The 14994-nt window shown below is 38.6% G+C and overlaps 1 protein-coding gene across 4 annotated transcripts in view; it reads left to right on the top strand.

Moving 5' to 3' along the window:
• Positions 1–14994, top strand: part of JAK2 (Janus kinase 2) — a 149272-nt gene that overhangs the window by 79574 nt on the left and 54704 nt on the right. For all 4 annotated transcript variants that reach the window (XM_019517622.1, XM_019517620.1, XM_019517621.1 and 1 more), the window contains 7 exons: positions 796–915; positions 6384–6541; positions 9538–9649; positions 10877–11063; positions 11932–12056; positions 12552–12686; positions 14221–14308. In XM_019517622.1, coding sequence (XP_019373167.1) covers positions 796–915; positions 6384–6541; positions 9538–9649; positions 10877–11063; positions 11932–12056; positions 12552–12686; positions 14221–14308 — 925 coding nt within the window. The remainder of the gene's footprint in view (positions 1–795; positions 916–6383; positions 6542–9537; positions 9650–10876; positions 11064–11931; positions 12057–12551; positions 12687–14220; positions 14309–14994) is intronic.

Raw genomic sequence — 14994 nt, 5'->3', positions numbered from 1 at the left:
GGACTTCCCAGAGATGAATACTGGAGGTGGTCATGTTTTAAAAATAAATACATAAATGACATTGCTACTCTTAATACAGACTTGTTTTATAATACATAAAACCAAAAAATATAGACCCTTTGGAATCTACTGAGCTTAATGTATGTATTTCAGGTGATCATAGCCCATGATGTAATATGGCACTTTTATAAGAAGGTATTTGTTCTTTGGCATTTTTTAAAATCTAACTCCATACTTGGATATATGTGGATTCTCTTCATTTGTGCATTCAAGAAGCACTATAAACTAAGTTGAGATTTGACTAATTGGCCTTGTTGGCATCAATATGATTTTGATTACTTCACTGACAAGGCATCTGCTAGTCACCAGATAATTTTTCACTAGCAGCCTTGAATTCATAATTCTAGTGATACTTTCTGATTGTCGGGAGCTATTGTGTAGAAATTGTATAGAAATCAGAGCCTTCAAAAATCAGTTTGCACATTTATCTAATGGCCTCCTTTGATTTAGCTCCTTGCTGTTGGGTTGAACCATATCAAACAGCTAAGCTGAGCTGCATATGAATTTAAAAAACATATATATGCATATAACTCATGTGGATGATGAGCATTCATGTACTTTTTCATATGAAAATCCATATCAGCCATGTTATTTACTTGATGCTCAATATTTGAATTCCTGTCAGCAGAAAATGGTAAATATGGGAAAAAAATACCCAGTTAGATGAATTCTAGAGTGTTTTGTGGTACGTCAATAATATAATAAAATAATTTCTTTACAAATATTTTACTTCAGGATTTACAGACATACTGTGATTTTCCTGATATCATTGACATCAGCATTAAGCAAGCAAGCCAAGAAGGCTCCAGTGAAAGTAGAATTGTTACCATTCACAAGCAGGACAGCAAGAATATGGTATGTTTGTTTTGCTTATCATTTGCATATTCATGCTGGTTTGATTGTATGGTGTAATTACTGAGAATTTGTGGTATCCTAATAAACCTAAATGAGACAACAAGCATTAGTGAAATTTACTTGTGCAAAAAGTAAAACTGAGATGAAACTGTTAAAATCACTGTATCAGTACACTGAGACACCTGTATTCTTCGAAGCACCATACATAAATATGAAATGAAAACAAAGACATTTAAAACTAAGGTTGCCACTTTATCTGTAACACATTCTTTTACCTTGCTTCACTTAAATATTATTGATTAGCATATGTTGTCCTAACATCATCACTAATCCTGTAATTCCTTGTGAATTGACCCAATTCACATAGGATTGAGACTTCTGAATCATCTGAAGAAATGTTAAATGCAACACTGTACAGCCAGCCAGATGAAGGTGCAGAACCAATGATACTGCAGTTAAATGCTGTATGAGCTGTGTGTTTGAAAAGTGATGGTTTGGTGGTATAAACATGTCCCTTACAAAATGTCATCAAGAGAACTTAGTGTGTGTGAATTCAGGTCACACATACATCTCTTAAAATTCTTGCATTGCATTCGCAACTGCATTTCCCAGCTGAGGTAAATGTATTACGTAGTGGTTTCTTTCTCGGCCCTGTTGCTGATCTGCCTAGCTTCAGAGTTCCTGGCTCAGCCTTCTGTGTGTGCAATTAGAGAAGTGTCTTGTGTATCTGCCAGCAAGTTTCAAATATATAACTAAAGTGACTCCCTTCCTGCAGAAAGTAAATCTGAATTCACCTTATTTTTTAACACTGTCCTCTCAAAAAAAAAAGAAAAAAAGTTATAATATATTTAATATTCACAGTTACATGGCTACTTCATTCTTCCTGGATCTACAACATTGATGGCACATGAAAGATAAAGAATGAATAACTTCTTACAGCTTGAAATACAACCTATGTAACAACCTCTTTTGATTCTGTTGAAACAACTGGGAAATATAGTTGTTACCAGCATCTCCTGTAAAAAGAAATTTGAGGACTCTGTACAAGCTCTTGGCACTTGATCATAGAGTGCAAGTTATTTTTAGGTATTGGCTGGTAATGAACCCTAGAAAGAGAGAACTGGAATATGTGATCTGCCAAAGCTTCCTTGGAAAAATAGGTATTTGTTTTAGGATTTGATGAAAAACTTAGCTCTTCCTCTTCCTTCCAGGTACATAAAAATAATGAGCAATTAGTGTGAGGAATAAATAGTATGAGGAATAAGTGCGAGGAATGCTATTAGTATTCCAAATAGTATATTTTGGAATTTTGAAGCATTTTACCAATATAGGGGGATGTTGCTAGAAATTATTCCCCTTTTGGAAAGGGGGAAATTGGTTGGGGGAGTGTGCAGGTTGATTCTCTCTGTGGCCCTGGACAATGTCAGCACCAGGATTAGATACCTTGTGTTCTTGGCTCCGTGGCCCATGTGAAGACGATTAAGTTGTGGCCCTGTCAGGGAGGAACCAGTGGAGGCTTTTTTAAACAATAGGCAGAAGAGAAATTAAGAGACTTTGGCATCTGTTTTTATTTTAATTTTCTACGAGATAAGGGGAGTTCTGCCAGTTACTTAGAGAATTTGGATTTGGGCTAGAGCTGATAAAACCTGACTTCCTTCCTGGCTCTAACTTGTCATCAGGGAATAGGAACTTGTGGGTTTTTAATCTTGCTTTTTACACTGACCATCACTGTGGCCTTGATTCAGTCAAATAAACTTTTAACCTTAGTTTTTCCATTTATAAATTTGGTATACTGTATTTTCCCACATACAACATGCACCTTTTTCCCAAAAAACAGTTCCTTGAAATTGTACTGTGCATTATTTGTGAGAAATATAATGGCAGTTTCTGCTTTACTGGGTAAAAACTAACGTAAAATCTGCATGCGATTCGCAGGGAGCAGAACAATGAGTATATTTGACTCCCTTGCTACTTTACTCAGTTACTTACTACGAGGAAAATTTTTCTTCGTTCTGCCTTTCAAAAAACAAGGGGCGTATTTTATTCTGGAGCATATTAAATGCAAGAAAAATATGGTAATAATTACCTGCCTCCTAAAGTGACTTGCAGCTGAAGTAGTTGTTGCACAGCTACTAGTCAAGTATCAAAACAAAGACCACATCTTCTGGAATCCAGAATTAACTGAGTTTGTCACAAAGAAGCATATATGGAATATGATCAGTCTGAAAGGAGAAAACATAGGAGGAAATCAATAGGAGGAAACATCTTGAAAGTGTGAGAGAGAAGAATATAACTTGAACCTAAAACCTTCCCGTTATGAAAATTCCTCCTTTCTCTTGTCACCAGGGCATGATGCTTTAAATACTTGAATTGTTTGGTTGGTTATTGCTGCATTTGGACTCATTGAAGTTTGTCTCAAAATTCATTCCTTTTTTAATTGTTATTTAGTTTGGACTTACTATATACAAAAATTTCAGAGGAAAGCAATGTGTGGGTTAAAAAGCTGCCTATTTATGATGCTGCACAACAATTTCCATGTTCTTAGCTGTCAACTTGCTACTATTTGCTTACTTGTAGAGGTGCTGATGAAATTAAATGAAAAGGCTTTGAAAGTCTGAGATGAAATAAAAGGTTGAAAGAAACAAAAGAATGTGAAGGGTGTGCGTAAGTGCAAGCATAATCATATGAAATGAGTGTGGAAAAGTGGTTGTCTAATTTCAGAGAAATTTAGAGTCTGTTTAGAAGGAAGAAAGTACACTGTGTTCAGAAACTCAGCCAGATTCATATAGCTATTGTCATGTCACTGGCTCAGTACCTTCATGGGATGCTCTTGGTAGCAACCTTCTGGTTCTGTTTGTCATCTACTATTGATTATGGAACAGGGTTGTAATTCAGCAACTTTATGACAGTACTTATCTCTTTATTGCCGGAAATTCTCAGATCATCTTTAAAGAACATTTTATTTCTTTTTTTCTGTTCATTGTCTGAAAGAGCCCTCTAGTGTAGTGGTGTTCAACTTTTTTGCCCAGCAGGATGGATGGGCAGTGCCTGGTCTATCTGTAGGCCAGATCTGGCAGGTGGCCCCAGCCTGGCCCTGCAGGAGAAGTCTCATGGGGGCAGGGGGATAAGGGGGCATGGTCCAGCCCAGCCCAACCTGGATCCACAGAGGGAGGGTCATGGCATAGCCCCGAACCAGCTGCATGTGGAGAAAGGAGGGATCATGTTCTGGCTCCAACCCCCTACATGGGACTTGGGGTTTGGGAATTTGGCAGGAGGGAGGGTGGCCATATTAATTGCCACTGCTCCCCCAGCACTAAATTTTCTGACCCATGAGGAGCCCCATGGGCCAGATGCAATGGCTCCATGAGCCACATTTGGCCCACAGGCCAGAAGTTGAGCACCCCTTCTCTAGTGAATCAGGGCTTAGTAGAAATTGAAATTCAAACAAATGAAAATATTTCCTGAGAAAACATGCTTGTATACCCTATTAACTCTTTAAGAGAAAACCAAGGTTTTCACCTTTAACAGAAACATGACTTATAGTTAAACAATGTCTTCTATAAAATCATAAATGTTCTCAAGTTTCTAGAATGAAGACCTTTATTCCCAAAAATGTATGTTTTTCAGTATGGATAAATTGAAAATTCCTCGAGTGGAATTAAAATTAAAAGATGCTTCTTGAGTGGTTGTCTATTTAGATTCTACTTTTGGTACTCATGTGACAAGCGTAGACTGCATGAGATCTGATTCTTTCAAATAGCAGTATCTCTTGGGTTATGCTTTAGCCCTGGGTGCTCTTCTAACCACCCCAGCCAGGGGTACAAAGGGTGAGATAGCATCAACAATTCCTCAGTTCCTGATTAGTACCCACATTCATGAGATGGAACCTCACAGCACCTGCATCTCTTTGATCTACAAAGAGATTCATTAGAGCTATTTTATTGTTCATGCGATTAATGATACTTATCTAGATAGTTTTAGTATGCCTGTTGGTAGTAAGTTCTAAGAGTAATGTAACTGAGAGGTTCTGGTCTTTTGATGCTCCCTAAAAAGCCAGGAGAAACAAGTCTCTAGAATTCAAGATTTTCATGTCCTGCAACACAGCAGTGTTCAGTAATCATGGGCAGCTGATTAAGCTGATATAAGGGCATTTGTCTGAGCTATGAATGTGGGATATCCCATTCAACTTCTATTTGAACCAGCCCTGTCCTTTCTTCTTTTTTCCCCATCCGTTCTTAAGTCCTGGTATCCCAAGATGCATCTAAGATGAAAAGTCATTTCCCTCTTACAGTTGGGAGCAGTAAAAGAACTGCTTCAAGAATTCTGAGCAAAATGTTTCCCAATACGACTTAATTCAAAGAAAGTGGGATGGGAGCCCATTATGCATCTCTAACCTTCAGGTTATATATCAAGTTCAGACAGGTTACCCTAATCTCTATCACCCATCTCTTCCTTGGATTCCACAGACTCTCCTTTAGCATCTTTGAGATATGCCATTCATTCTTCCAAACTTCTGAGCAGCTTCTAGGGTGCTGTGTCATCAGTCTCCTTCTCTACTTCAGCAATTTATTTCTGGGTTATTTCAACCACAAATACAAATTCAGCTACCACTGGTAGGCAAGTGACTCACAGATATACCTCTCTGTACTCCAGACCTGTCATCTTTTGTCCGAATTAAAATCACTCTGACTTCGCTGTATCAGTGTCTGAGCTTGAGCTGACTGCTAAAATGTACCTGAACTGAAGTTCTTACTGTCCTGTTTACCCCAAGATTGCTTTGCTTACACTCTTTTTTGATTACTTTGGACATCTCTGCTACCCTTATTCTTTCTTAGGTTTATAATCTGGGTGTTATCTTCAACTGAGACTGCTCTTTCTCTAGGTTATGTCAAAGTCTGGCAGAGTCTTTCTGCATCTCTGAGATGCAGCTTTCCTATCTACCTGCACAGATGAAACACTCAACTTCTATCAGTGATCTGGGCCATGGTGTCACCCTTCATTGCCAATTTGTTCAAGTTTCAGATAAGCACTTTTGTTCTGTTTCTTGTGCAGCAAAGCCACTCATTTGTTTCTCTTTCAAATCTTTGCTGTGATTCCTACGCAGAAACTTGATAATAGCTGGGTGGCTTGTAAGTTGAAACCACTGCCTATTGTGTTGACCAGCGAGGACTCATTTTAATTCATACTTCTTTATCTGCTGTCTCTTGTCTTATAACTACATTGTCCTCTTTTTGGGACAGGGACTGTCAATTTTTTCTGTTTGTACAGAGTCTAGCACAAAGGCATGCTGCTATATGCCATAGTCTCCTAGGTGCTCCAGTAAAACAAAAAGACCCAGATTTATTTTAGTATTAATTGCCATTACTGCTATTAATGTGTGCTTATGTATTTCATATATACTGTTGCTATATTTGTCTGAGAATTATATTAACTGTTATGAACTTTCTCTTTCTACCTGACTTTCATAGGAGGCTGAATTTCAGTCATTGAAAGAAGCTCTCTCTTTTGTATCGTTAATTGATGGATATTACAGATTAACTGCAGATGCTCACCATTACCTTTGTAAAGAAGTAGCACCACCTTCAGTGCTTGAAAATATCCAAAGCAACTGCCATGGACCAATCTCGTAAGCGGTGTTCTTGAAGTAATATAATAAGGCACTTTTATGGTTGAAGGGCAAGCTTTAACTGGATTGAAATCCGATGGATGTACTGAAGTATATGTTTATGTAATAGAATATGTGTTTGCTTTCTGTATTCACTTTCGCAAAACATTTTTTAAAATAAAATTTTCCTTTTGGCTTTTTAAGAAAAGGGGTATACCATTTTTAATTATTATATTTACTATCATCTCAGCTCTGTATTCTGCCACCTGTATAGAGCTGCTCTTGAGATAATGTGGAAAACATGGAACAAGAGAAAGATGATCTCTTTTGTGTGTGTTGTACATAAAGTTTGTGAAAATTAATACAAGAATATTAAAAAATTGCCCTGCTCCAAGTTCATCTTTTTCCTCTAGCTCTACCATGCAAGCATAGACATGAAGGAAAATTTAGGAAATTGTAAATATTGCCAACAACTATGTATAAAGTCCTAAACAGAGGATCATATGTTTTTACTGAAGGATCTAGCAGAAATATATTCTGAGTTGCAAACAAAAAAGGCAAATTCAAATGCTACTATCTTCAATAATTGAGCAGAAAAACAAGAAATTGCTAACCTATTAACTGCTTTTTGTACAGATGTTGCCTGGTCACTTTCTTCAGCTCTTTGGAGAAGAAATTTGGTGTTTCTTGATTTTAATATTTCATGTAGTACTGTTACTTACATTGTGAATTCAGATTATATGATCCCTGAAGTTAAGTAGGGAGAATAAAGTGAGTATTTACATGGAAAAATGATGGAGCAAGTCCTCAAGGAATCCATTTCTAAGCATTTGGAGGAGAAGGTGCTTAGGAACAGTCAGCATGGATTCACTGATGGCAAGTCATGCCTGACCAGCCTTATTGCCTCCTATGATGAGATGACTGACTCTGTGGATGCAGGGAAAGCAGTGGATGTGATATACCTTGTCTTTAGTAAAGCTTTTGATACCACCTCCCATAGCATTATTGCAAACAAGTTAAGGAAGTATAGGTTGGATGAATGGACTGTAAGGTGTATAGAAAGCTGGCTGGATTGTTCGGCTCAACAGGGAGTGATCATTCAATGACTCAGTGTCTAGTAGGCAGCCAGTATCAAATGGAGTACTGCAGAGGTCAGTCCTGGGGCTGCTTTCATTCAATATCTTCATTAACAATCTGGAAGAGGGGATGGAGTGCACCCTCAGCAGGCTCACGGATGACACCAAGGTGGGGGTTGTAGTAGGTATGCTGGAGGGTAGGGCTAGGATTCAGTGACCTAGACAAATTGCAGGATTGGGCCAAAAGAAACCTTACGATGTTCAGTGAGGGCAAGTGCAAAGTTCTACACTTAGGATGGAAAAATCACATGCACCACTACAGTTTTGGGACTAACTGGCTAAGCAGCAGCTCTTCAGAAAAGGACCTGGGGTTACAGTTGACAATAAGCTGGATATGAGTCAACAGTACGCCCTTGTTGCCAAGAAGGCTAGCAGCATATTGGGCTGTGTTAGTAGGAGCATTGCCAGCAGATTGAGGGAAGTAATTATTCCCCTCTATTCTTCACTGGTGAAGCCACATCTGGAGTACTGTGTTCAGTTTTGGGCCTCCCACTATAGAAAGGATGTAGACAAATTGAGAGTGTAGTAGAGGGCAACACAAACGGTGAGGGGGCTAGGACACATGAGTTATGAGGAAGAGCTGAGGGACCGGGGTTTATTTAGTCTTCAGACGAGAAGACTGAGGGGGGATTGGATAGCAGCCTTTAACTACCTGAAGGGTGGTTGCAAAGAGGAATGGAGCAAGACTGTTCTTAGTGGTGGTTGATAACAGAACAAGGAGCAATGGTCTCAAGTTGTAGCAGGGGAAGTTTAGGTTAGTTATTAGGAAAACCTTTCCCACTAGGAGTGTGGTGAAGCACTGGAACGGGTTACCTAAAGAAGTGGTGGAATCTCCATCCTTGGAGGTTTTTAAGGCTCAGCTTGACAAAAGCCCTGGCTGGGATGATCTAGTTGGGGGTGGTTCTGGTTTGAGCAGCAGGTTGGACTAGATGGCTTCTTAAGGTCCCTCTTAACCCTAATTTTCTATGATTCTGCATGTCGCAAGTGGATTGGATTTTTCCCATAATTTGAACAAGGCAGTATACATGGCATACAGGGATAAATTGCACAAAATTAGTATCTTGTCACTTAAGCCATAACTCTGGGAATTTTCCAGTAACATTTGGGGAAAAAGCAGGAATAACAGAGAGTTGGCCAGAAGAGATTAGGCGACACCAATGCTAATAAATAAAGCTCTTCTCTCTCCTTGTGGCCGATAAGTAAAAAAGAGTAGTCAGCTGTTAAATTTGATTTAAGACCGTTTTAAATTATGTGCTAAGCCTAGACCCTCTCAAGCCATTTCATTCATAAACTCTGGAACCAGAGATGAACAGCCAGAGAATGCATAGCAATAAGTTTCATGGTTGTTTGATTTCACAGTTTGAAATGATGGATTGATTATTCAGGATTTTTTTTTTTAATTTTTTTTTACTATCCAGTTTTCTTTCTCCTGTGAGCCCATTCCCTAGGTTTGTCACCTTGCTTGCATAAAGGTGATTTTAGCATGTCATGAGGCTGTTTGGATGAAACTTTTCCCTTTTCTGATAGAAATTAAAAATTTACCAGCCATGAGAAATTAAATTTTCTCTAGACTATAAGGCTTCTGATAAAACATGTGACTTTACTATCATAACAACCTTCAGTAGAACTGCTCCTCATGTAAGTATGTATCCTTGTGTTAAAAAATAGCAGGTGAAATAAGTAGATTAAGAATAAGCAAAAAACCTTGCAGTTTTAAAAAGCAAGCATCATTGTACATAGGCATTGAATTAATCCTTGTATTAAATATCTTGACTTTGTCAACAATGTGCTAGTTATCTTATAATAGCAGTCATTAGTGAAAAACTCTGCTGTTCTTTCTTTCTCAAGTTGTTCAGTAATAAACATTTTTTTTTACTATAGCATGGACTTTGCAATCAATAAACTGAAGAAAGCAGGCAATCAGACTGGCCTCTATGTTCTTCGTTGCAGTCCTAAAGATTTTAAGAAATACTTCCTTACCTTTGCTGTAGAGGTTAGTATACTGCACCAGATGTTAACATTAACTCATAGCCTATATTGCTATAAAAGCCATAAAAATAGTTCTGTGTTAGAAAGGACCACTATATAATGGTGTTTCATTTACGGACAGTAAATTGGTGTTTATTCCTTTTAGACACGTACGTGAACTAGATATTAATTCTCATCTGTTGCTGATACTGCTGTTCGTAACATTTATTTAATGCACATTTTATTGCTATATAATTAAATGGCTTTGTTTATATGAAAAATTAATAGAGTTTTTCAGTCTTGAAATCACTATCTCGTTTTTCTAAAAAATACCCTCAGTATTGTCTTTGTTTTTTAAGGTAATGTATAATGCCACTGTGTAGATAAAAAAAAAAAAAAGGAAAGAAAAAGAAAACGAGCCATTTTAGGATTTGGTTAATCAGACAGATAGGCATCTTTGCTAAATTGGAAAAACATAACCAACAAGGAAACAAATGTCTTCTAGAATCACACAGCTCATTCACTGAGGAAATTTTATTTCTTTTTTACCAGGGGAAACAGAATATTAGAACTTTTTGTCTGATTTGATCATCCATGATTAATAGCAGATTTGTGTAATTTCTTGCTCCAATTCTTTTTGAACAACCTGAGGGTTTCTGTTATTTGGTATTCCTCGGAAGAATGTTTTCCATATCACTGTAATGATAGGGCACATGATAATAATTTAGGGAGCTCTTAGAGTATAAAAATTTCCAATGACCTTTTCAAAATTTTTTTAGAGAAATTTGTCATGTGTTAAAACTGACCTAGAACAGAACTGTAGACAACAAAAATAGGAATCTAGCATGGATCTTCATAAGGTGTTTGTCAGAAGAATATCATGTGCTGCAAGGAACAACCAAAAAAAACATATTTCCCTTGATGTCTTCTCTTCAGCATTCAGATCTGGAATTTCTAGTATCATTACATTTTCACATAAAGACTTTTGTTGCAATGAAATACTGTCTTCATTTTTTATAATCTTTGGATTGCGTCCTCCATTGCTAATGGTAAAATGCTAACTGCTACTTCCAGAGCCTTCCATTAGTCTTATTAACATAGAATCAGCATCTTTTTTTACTAGATATTAGGACTGAAATATCAAACAAGAGTAATGCATCACTTAAGAATTTCCTCTTTAGTTATTTGACTGTTTTTGTTTAAATTTGTAAATAATAATTTTTTTTTCTTTTTTAAATGAAAAATTATGTAGCGAGACAATATCACTGATTATAAGCACTGCTTAATTACAAAAAATGAGATTGGGGAGTATAAGCTAAGTGGAACACAGAGAAGTTTCAGTAATCTTAAGGATCTGTTGAACTGCTATCAGACCGAAACAGTGCGTTTAGAGTCTATCATTTTCCAGTTTACCAGATGCTGCCCTCCAAAACCAAAAGGTAAGATTTGTAACCCTTACTTATCAACACAAATATGTCTAATAATCTTCAGATTCCTTGGTTTTGGAATTAACAGGTAAATAGTGACAGGCATTTAATCACCTTAATCACTGAGATTTTTCAGTGTTTTTGGCAGTGATCAGCAGCATTTTTGTGTTGGTACTTTTCTTCACATCTTCATTATGAAAGACCTGCTAAATTTAGCAATTCTCACTCAAGTATTACACATCATGCATCAAAACACATCCATTGATGTATTTAAAGGATAATGTTTCTCTCTTTCTCTCATATACATTACAACCACATCTGCGCATGCCCATTTCCACCCCAGTTGCATCACTAGTAGGACTTCACTCAGAGTCTCTTCCCAAAATTGCCTAAGGAGGTAATAGCAATAGGCTTGTTAGATATAAGGTAGTCAAGGCCTGCAGCTAGTAGCAAGATTATATTAAGTACCAGAGGAGCTTTTAGAAAAAAGTATTAAATAGCATCCTTGTTAAGATTTGAGTGATCTATGTGCTTTTTAATATGCCTTAAGTATTCCTGCAAACACAGCAAAAGTTAAGACATACGAAAAGTGATGTGCAATATTTTCAGAACTATATTGCTGTATTGGTCAAAAGTAAGAGTGCTTGAGAAACATATAATCAAGAGAGAAGAGATAGAACCAAAATGTTATCTCTAGCCAGAAAGGTCCAGATTTGTCATTTGTTTAATGAACCATTGAATTTTTAAATAAATTGCTCTGTCCCTCTGGTGTGGTGTTTCAATCAGAGTAGAATAACATCTTTACTTATTAATAATTCTGCTGAAATAACATTGCAGTTTAAGTCTTTAATGAGATGTCATCTTTCTTTTTCTTTTCCAGAGAAATCTAATCTTCTAGTCTTCAGGAGCAATGGTGTCTCTGTACCTATGTCACCCACACTACAGAGACACAATAATGCCAACCAAATGGTCTTTCACAAAATCCATAATGAGGATTTGATATTTGTAAGTTCTGTAGATATGTGTAACTACTCTTTAAGTGGATGTTTGTAGAGTTATTAAAATCTGGTTCCTGTTTATAGCAAGATATTTTGCTATTTCCTTTGGTTGCACTTTAAGAAAAACATTTTAACATGTTTTCCCTTAATAAAAAAGTTTTTGTTTTAAAAATCTTTTTTTCTCTGTACTCCTGAAGATGCCCAGAAACCGTACCTCCTCTTCTGCTTCTCATAGTAGTCCATCTCTAATGTTCCCAGATAGCCAAGAAGAGTCTTTGTATAAGTCTTCATTAAAACAAAGCTTTAGGGTAACCTAGTTCCAGTATGGTTATTCCCTGCTTCTGTTAATCTGACTCTTGAACCAAATTGCATTAGCTCTAAAGGTTTTCAAGTGCTTTATGGAGACCTTTGTTAAATGTGTTCCAGAACTGACAGATGTTTGAAGTCTGTCTGACTGCTTCTTTCTTGTGGTCAGCCTTTTTTTTTTTTTTTTGTCTTTTAGGAAGAGAGTCTTGGGCAAGGCACTTTTACTAAGGTATTCAAAGGTATAAGAAAAGAAGTGGGAGATTATGGCCAGCTCCATCAAACTGAAGTTCTTTTAAAAGTGCTAGATAAGCTGCACAGAAACTACTCTGAGGTTGGTATGTTGCTTGAGTACAGTATTAACATGCTTATTGGTTGTTACCTAAAAACTATTACCATTGTTTGTAACAGTGAATAACCTGGAGGAGTGCTATATGTAATTAAAGAACAGATTGTTTCCTACACCCGGAGAGCTGGGTGGACATTAAGGAATTGATCATGGTTCCCTAATAATGTTTGTTGTGCACATCTCCCACACAAGCTGTGGCCTAGGACTGCTGTAACCCTTGTCAATGAACAGCGGTCCCTAAGCATGCCTATATACATGTTTCTTCGCATTCTAATTAGAATGCGTCAGAGGAGACTTGATTAATTGAGCCTGCTCTGCATTTTAATAAGTACACTGCAGCATTGTTGCAGCATCATGTGTATTAAGCCCCTGCTTAATATGGCTGTGGAGCACTTTAAAATGCTTAAAATGGCCATGGAGCACTTTAACTAAACCTCATCAAACAAGGTTTAGATAAAGTGTCCTGTGGCCATTTTTAAATGTCTGGGAGCTTAATACATGTGACACTGCAGCATTTTAATTATTGTGGCTGCCTGGGAATGGCTCTAATTAACATGCCCCTGCCTCCAAGCATGTGTATAGGCAACCTAAGTGACCATCTACCATCTAAATGTTACCAGAGTGAAATGCTTTAGTCATGTCCACTTTTGCCTCTGGCACCCTATGCTTGTGGTTCAGGTGGGTTGGTGGGAGAGGCTGTGATGGCTGTACATCAGTTGAGAACTTCAACCCTCCTTCCCCCCACTTCTGCTGTACTCGAGGCATGGGCGGCTCATGCCTCCTGATACTGGAGGGGGCACCAGCGGCCAGTCACCAACCGGGGGGCATCCCCCAGTGGCTAATCTCTGCCGCTGGCAGAAGTGCCATCGGCGCTTCTCTCAGTGCCCCCACAACTTCAGGGGAGCACTGGCCATCACCCCCCCCACACTCCCCAGCCAGCGAGGGCTAAACTCAGGTGGCTCATGTGCTCCCCCTCCACATCACCTATGACTGGGGGAATTTTCAATTGCCCACATATAGCCAGCATCCAGCCCCTTTCATTTCCTGAGCAGCACAAAGTAGAGAGTTTGGATCTAAAAGGAAATCTAAACCCAATCTATTACGTTCAAATGAAATGAAGTACTGTACACCAAAACTTTTGACCAGTTAACCGCTTTCCATTTATTCGCCTTGCCCCCCTTTCCAAAGTTCAGATGTAGACCAGAGGTTAGAAGAAATTGTATATGAGCACCACTTATTTTCTGTATGTGTAAAGCTTCTTTCTCCACACATCAGGTTTTTTCCCCATCACCAATAAATTATATTACACGCATGGGTTGCCCAACAGTGTGCATAAAGCAATTATTAAAATAAAGTGTGCAAACAAACACAACACAGCCTCTTATACTGGCACCTTGCTTCGTGCTTAAGAATTGAAGTTGTTTGAAAAATGTAGGTTGCTTTCAGAGGTTTAATTCCAAATAGCTTATTATTTGCATCATCTGCTTTGATTATTATACTCTATACTCTTCCTTTGCAGTCTTTCTTTGAGGCAGCAAGCATGATGAGCCAGCTTTCTTACAAGCACCTGGTACTAAATTATGGAGTCTGTGTCTGTGGAGAGGAGAGTAAGTAACAGCAATAATTATATGACTTAATTTCACACAACTTTTATTTGGTAGTTTGTTTTTGTCACTTTAGAAACCTGCTTTAGAGTTTATTTGCATAATCATTAGAGGTGCACCAATATATCAGTCATATATCAGATAGCAATGACAAAAGAAAACACAACATTATCAGCTGTTGGGTCTTTTTGGCTGGTGTAGCCGCTAATGTCACCGATACATGCCACATGCACACAGACAGGAATGCAGCTAGGCAACTTTGAGAGCAGCATCCCGGCAGTAAGTCTGTGGGGAGAGGGGGAATGGGAGAGGGAGGGAGCATGGGGGGAACAGATTGAGGCCCCTCACAGGGAGGGAGGGGGGGATTGGGGCAGGGGCAGGTGCTGCTCAGCCAGGGCTGTGAATGTGTGGGATGGAGCCACAGGCAGCTCGTCCAGGAGGTGTGGGGGGTTGCAGGGGGTGACTCCCCACCACTGCATGCACCCCCAGGGGAGGCATGGGGGGCATGTCTCCTCCAGATTTGTGTGGGGGGTGGAGGCAGGCTGCCTGCTGCAGGCTCGGGGCCAGGGGCAGTACCAGCCTGTTCCTAGCAGGGTGTGCCGGGACAGGGCTGGACTTGGAGTGGGCGGGAGCAGGGTATACTCAGCTGCATGGGGCAGGCAGCAGTGCTGAGAGGTATGGTTACAGGG

The sequence above is a fragment of the Gavialis gangeticus genome, unplaced genomic scaffold (assembly GCF_001723915.1).
Source record: "Gavialis gangeticus isolate Ggan-Ray unplaced genomic scaffold, GavGan_comp1, whole genome shotgun sequence".
In the NCBI taxonomy this organism is placed as follows: Eukaryota; Metazoa; Chordata; order Crocodylia; family Gavialidae; genus Gavialis; species Gavialis gangeticus.
Note: the sequence above shows the minus strand (reverse complement) of the source record. Positions and strands in the feature narration are given on the sequence as shown.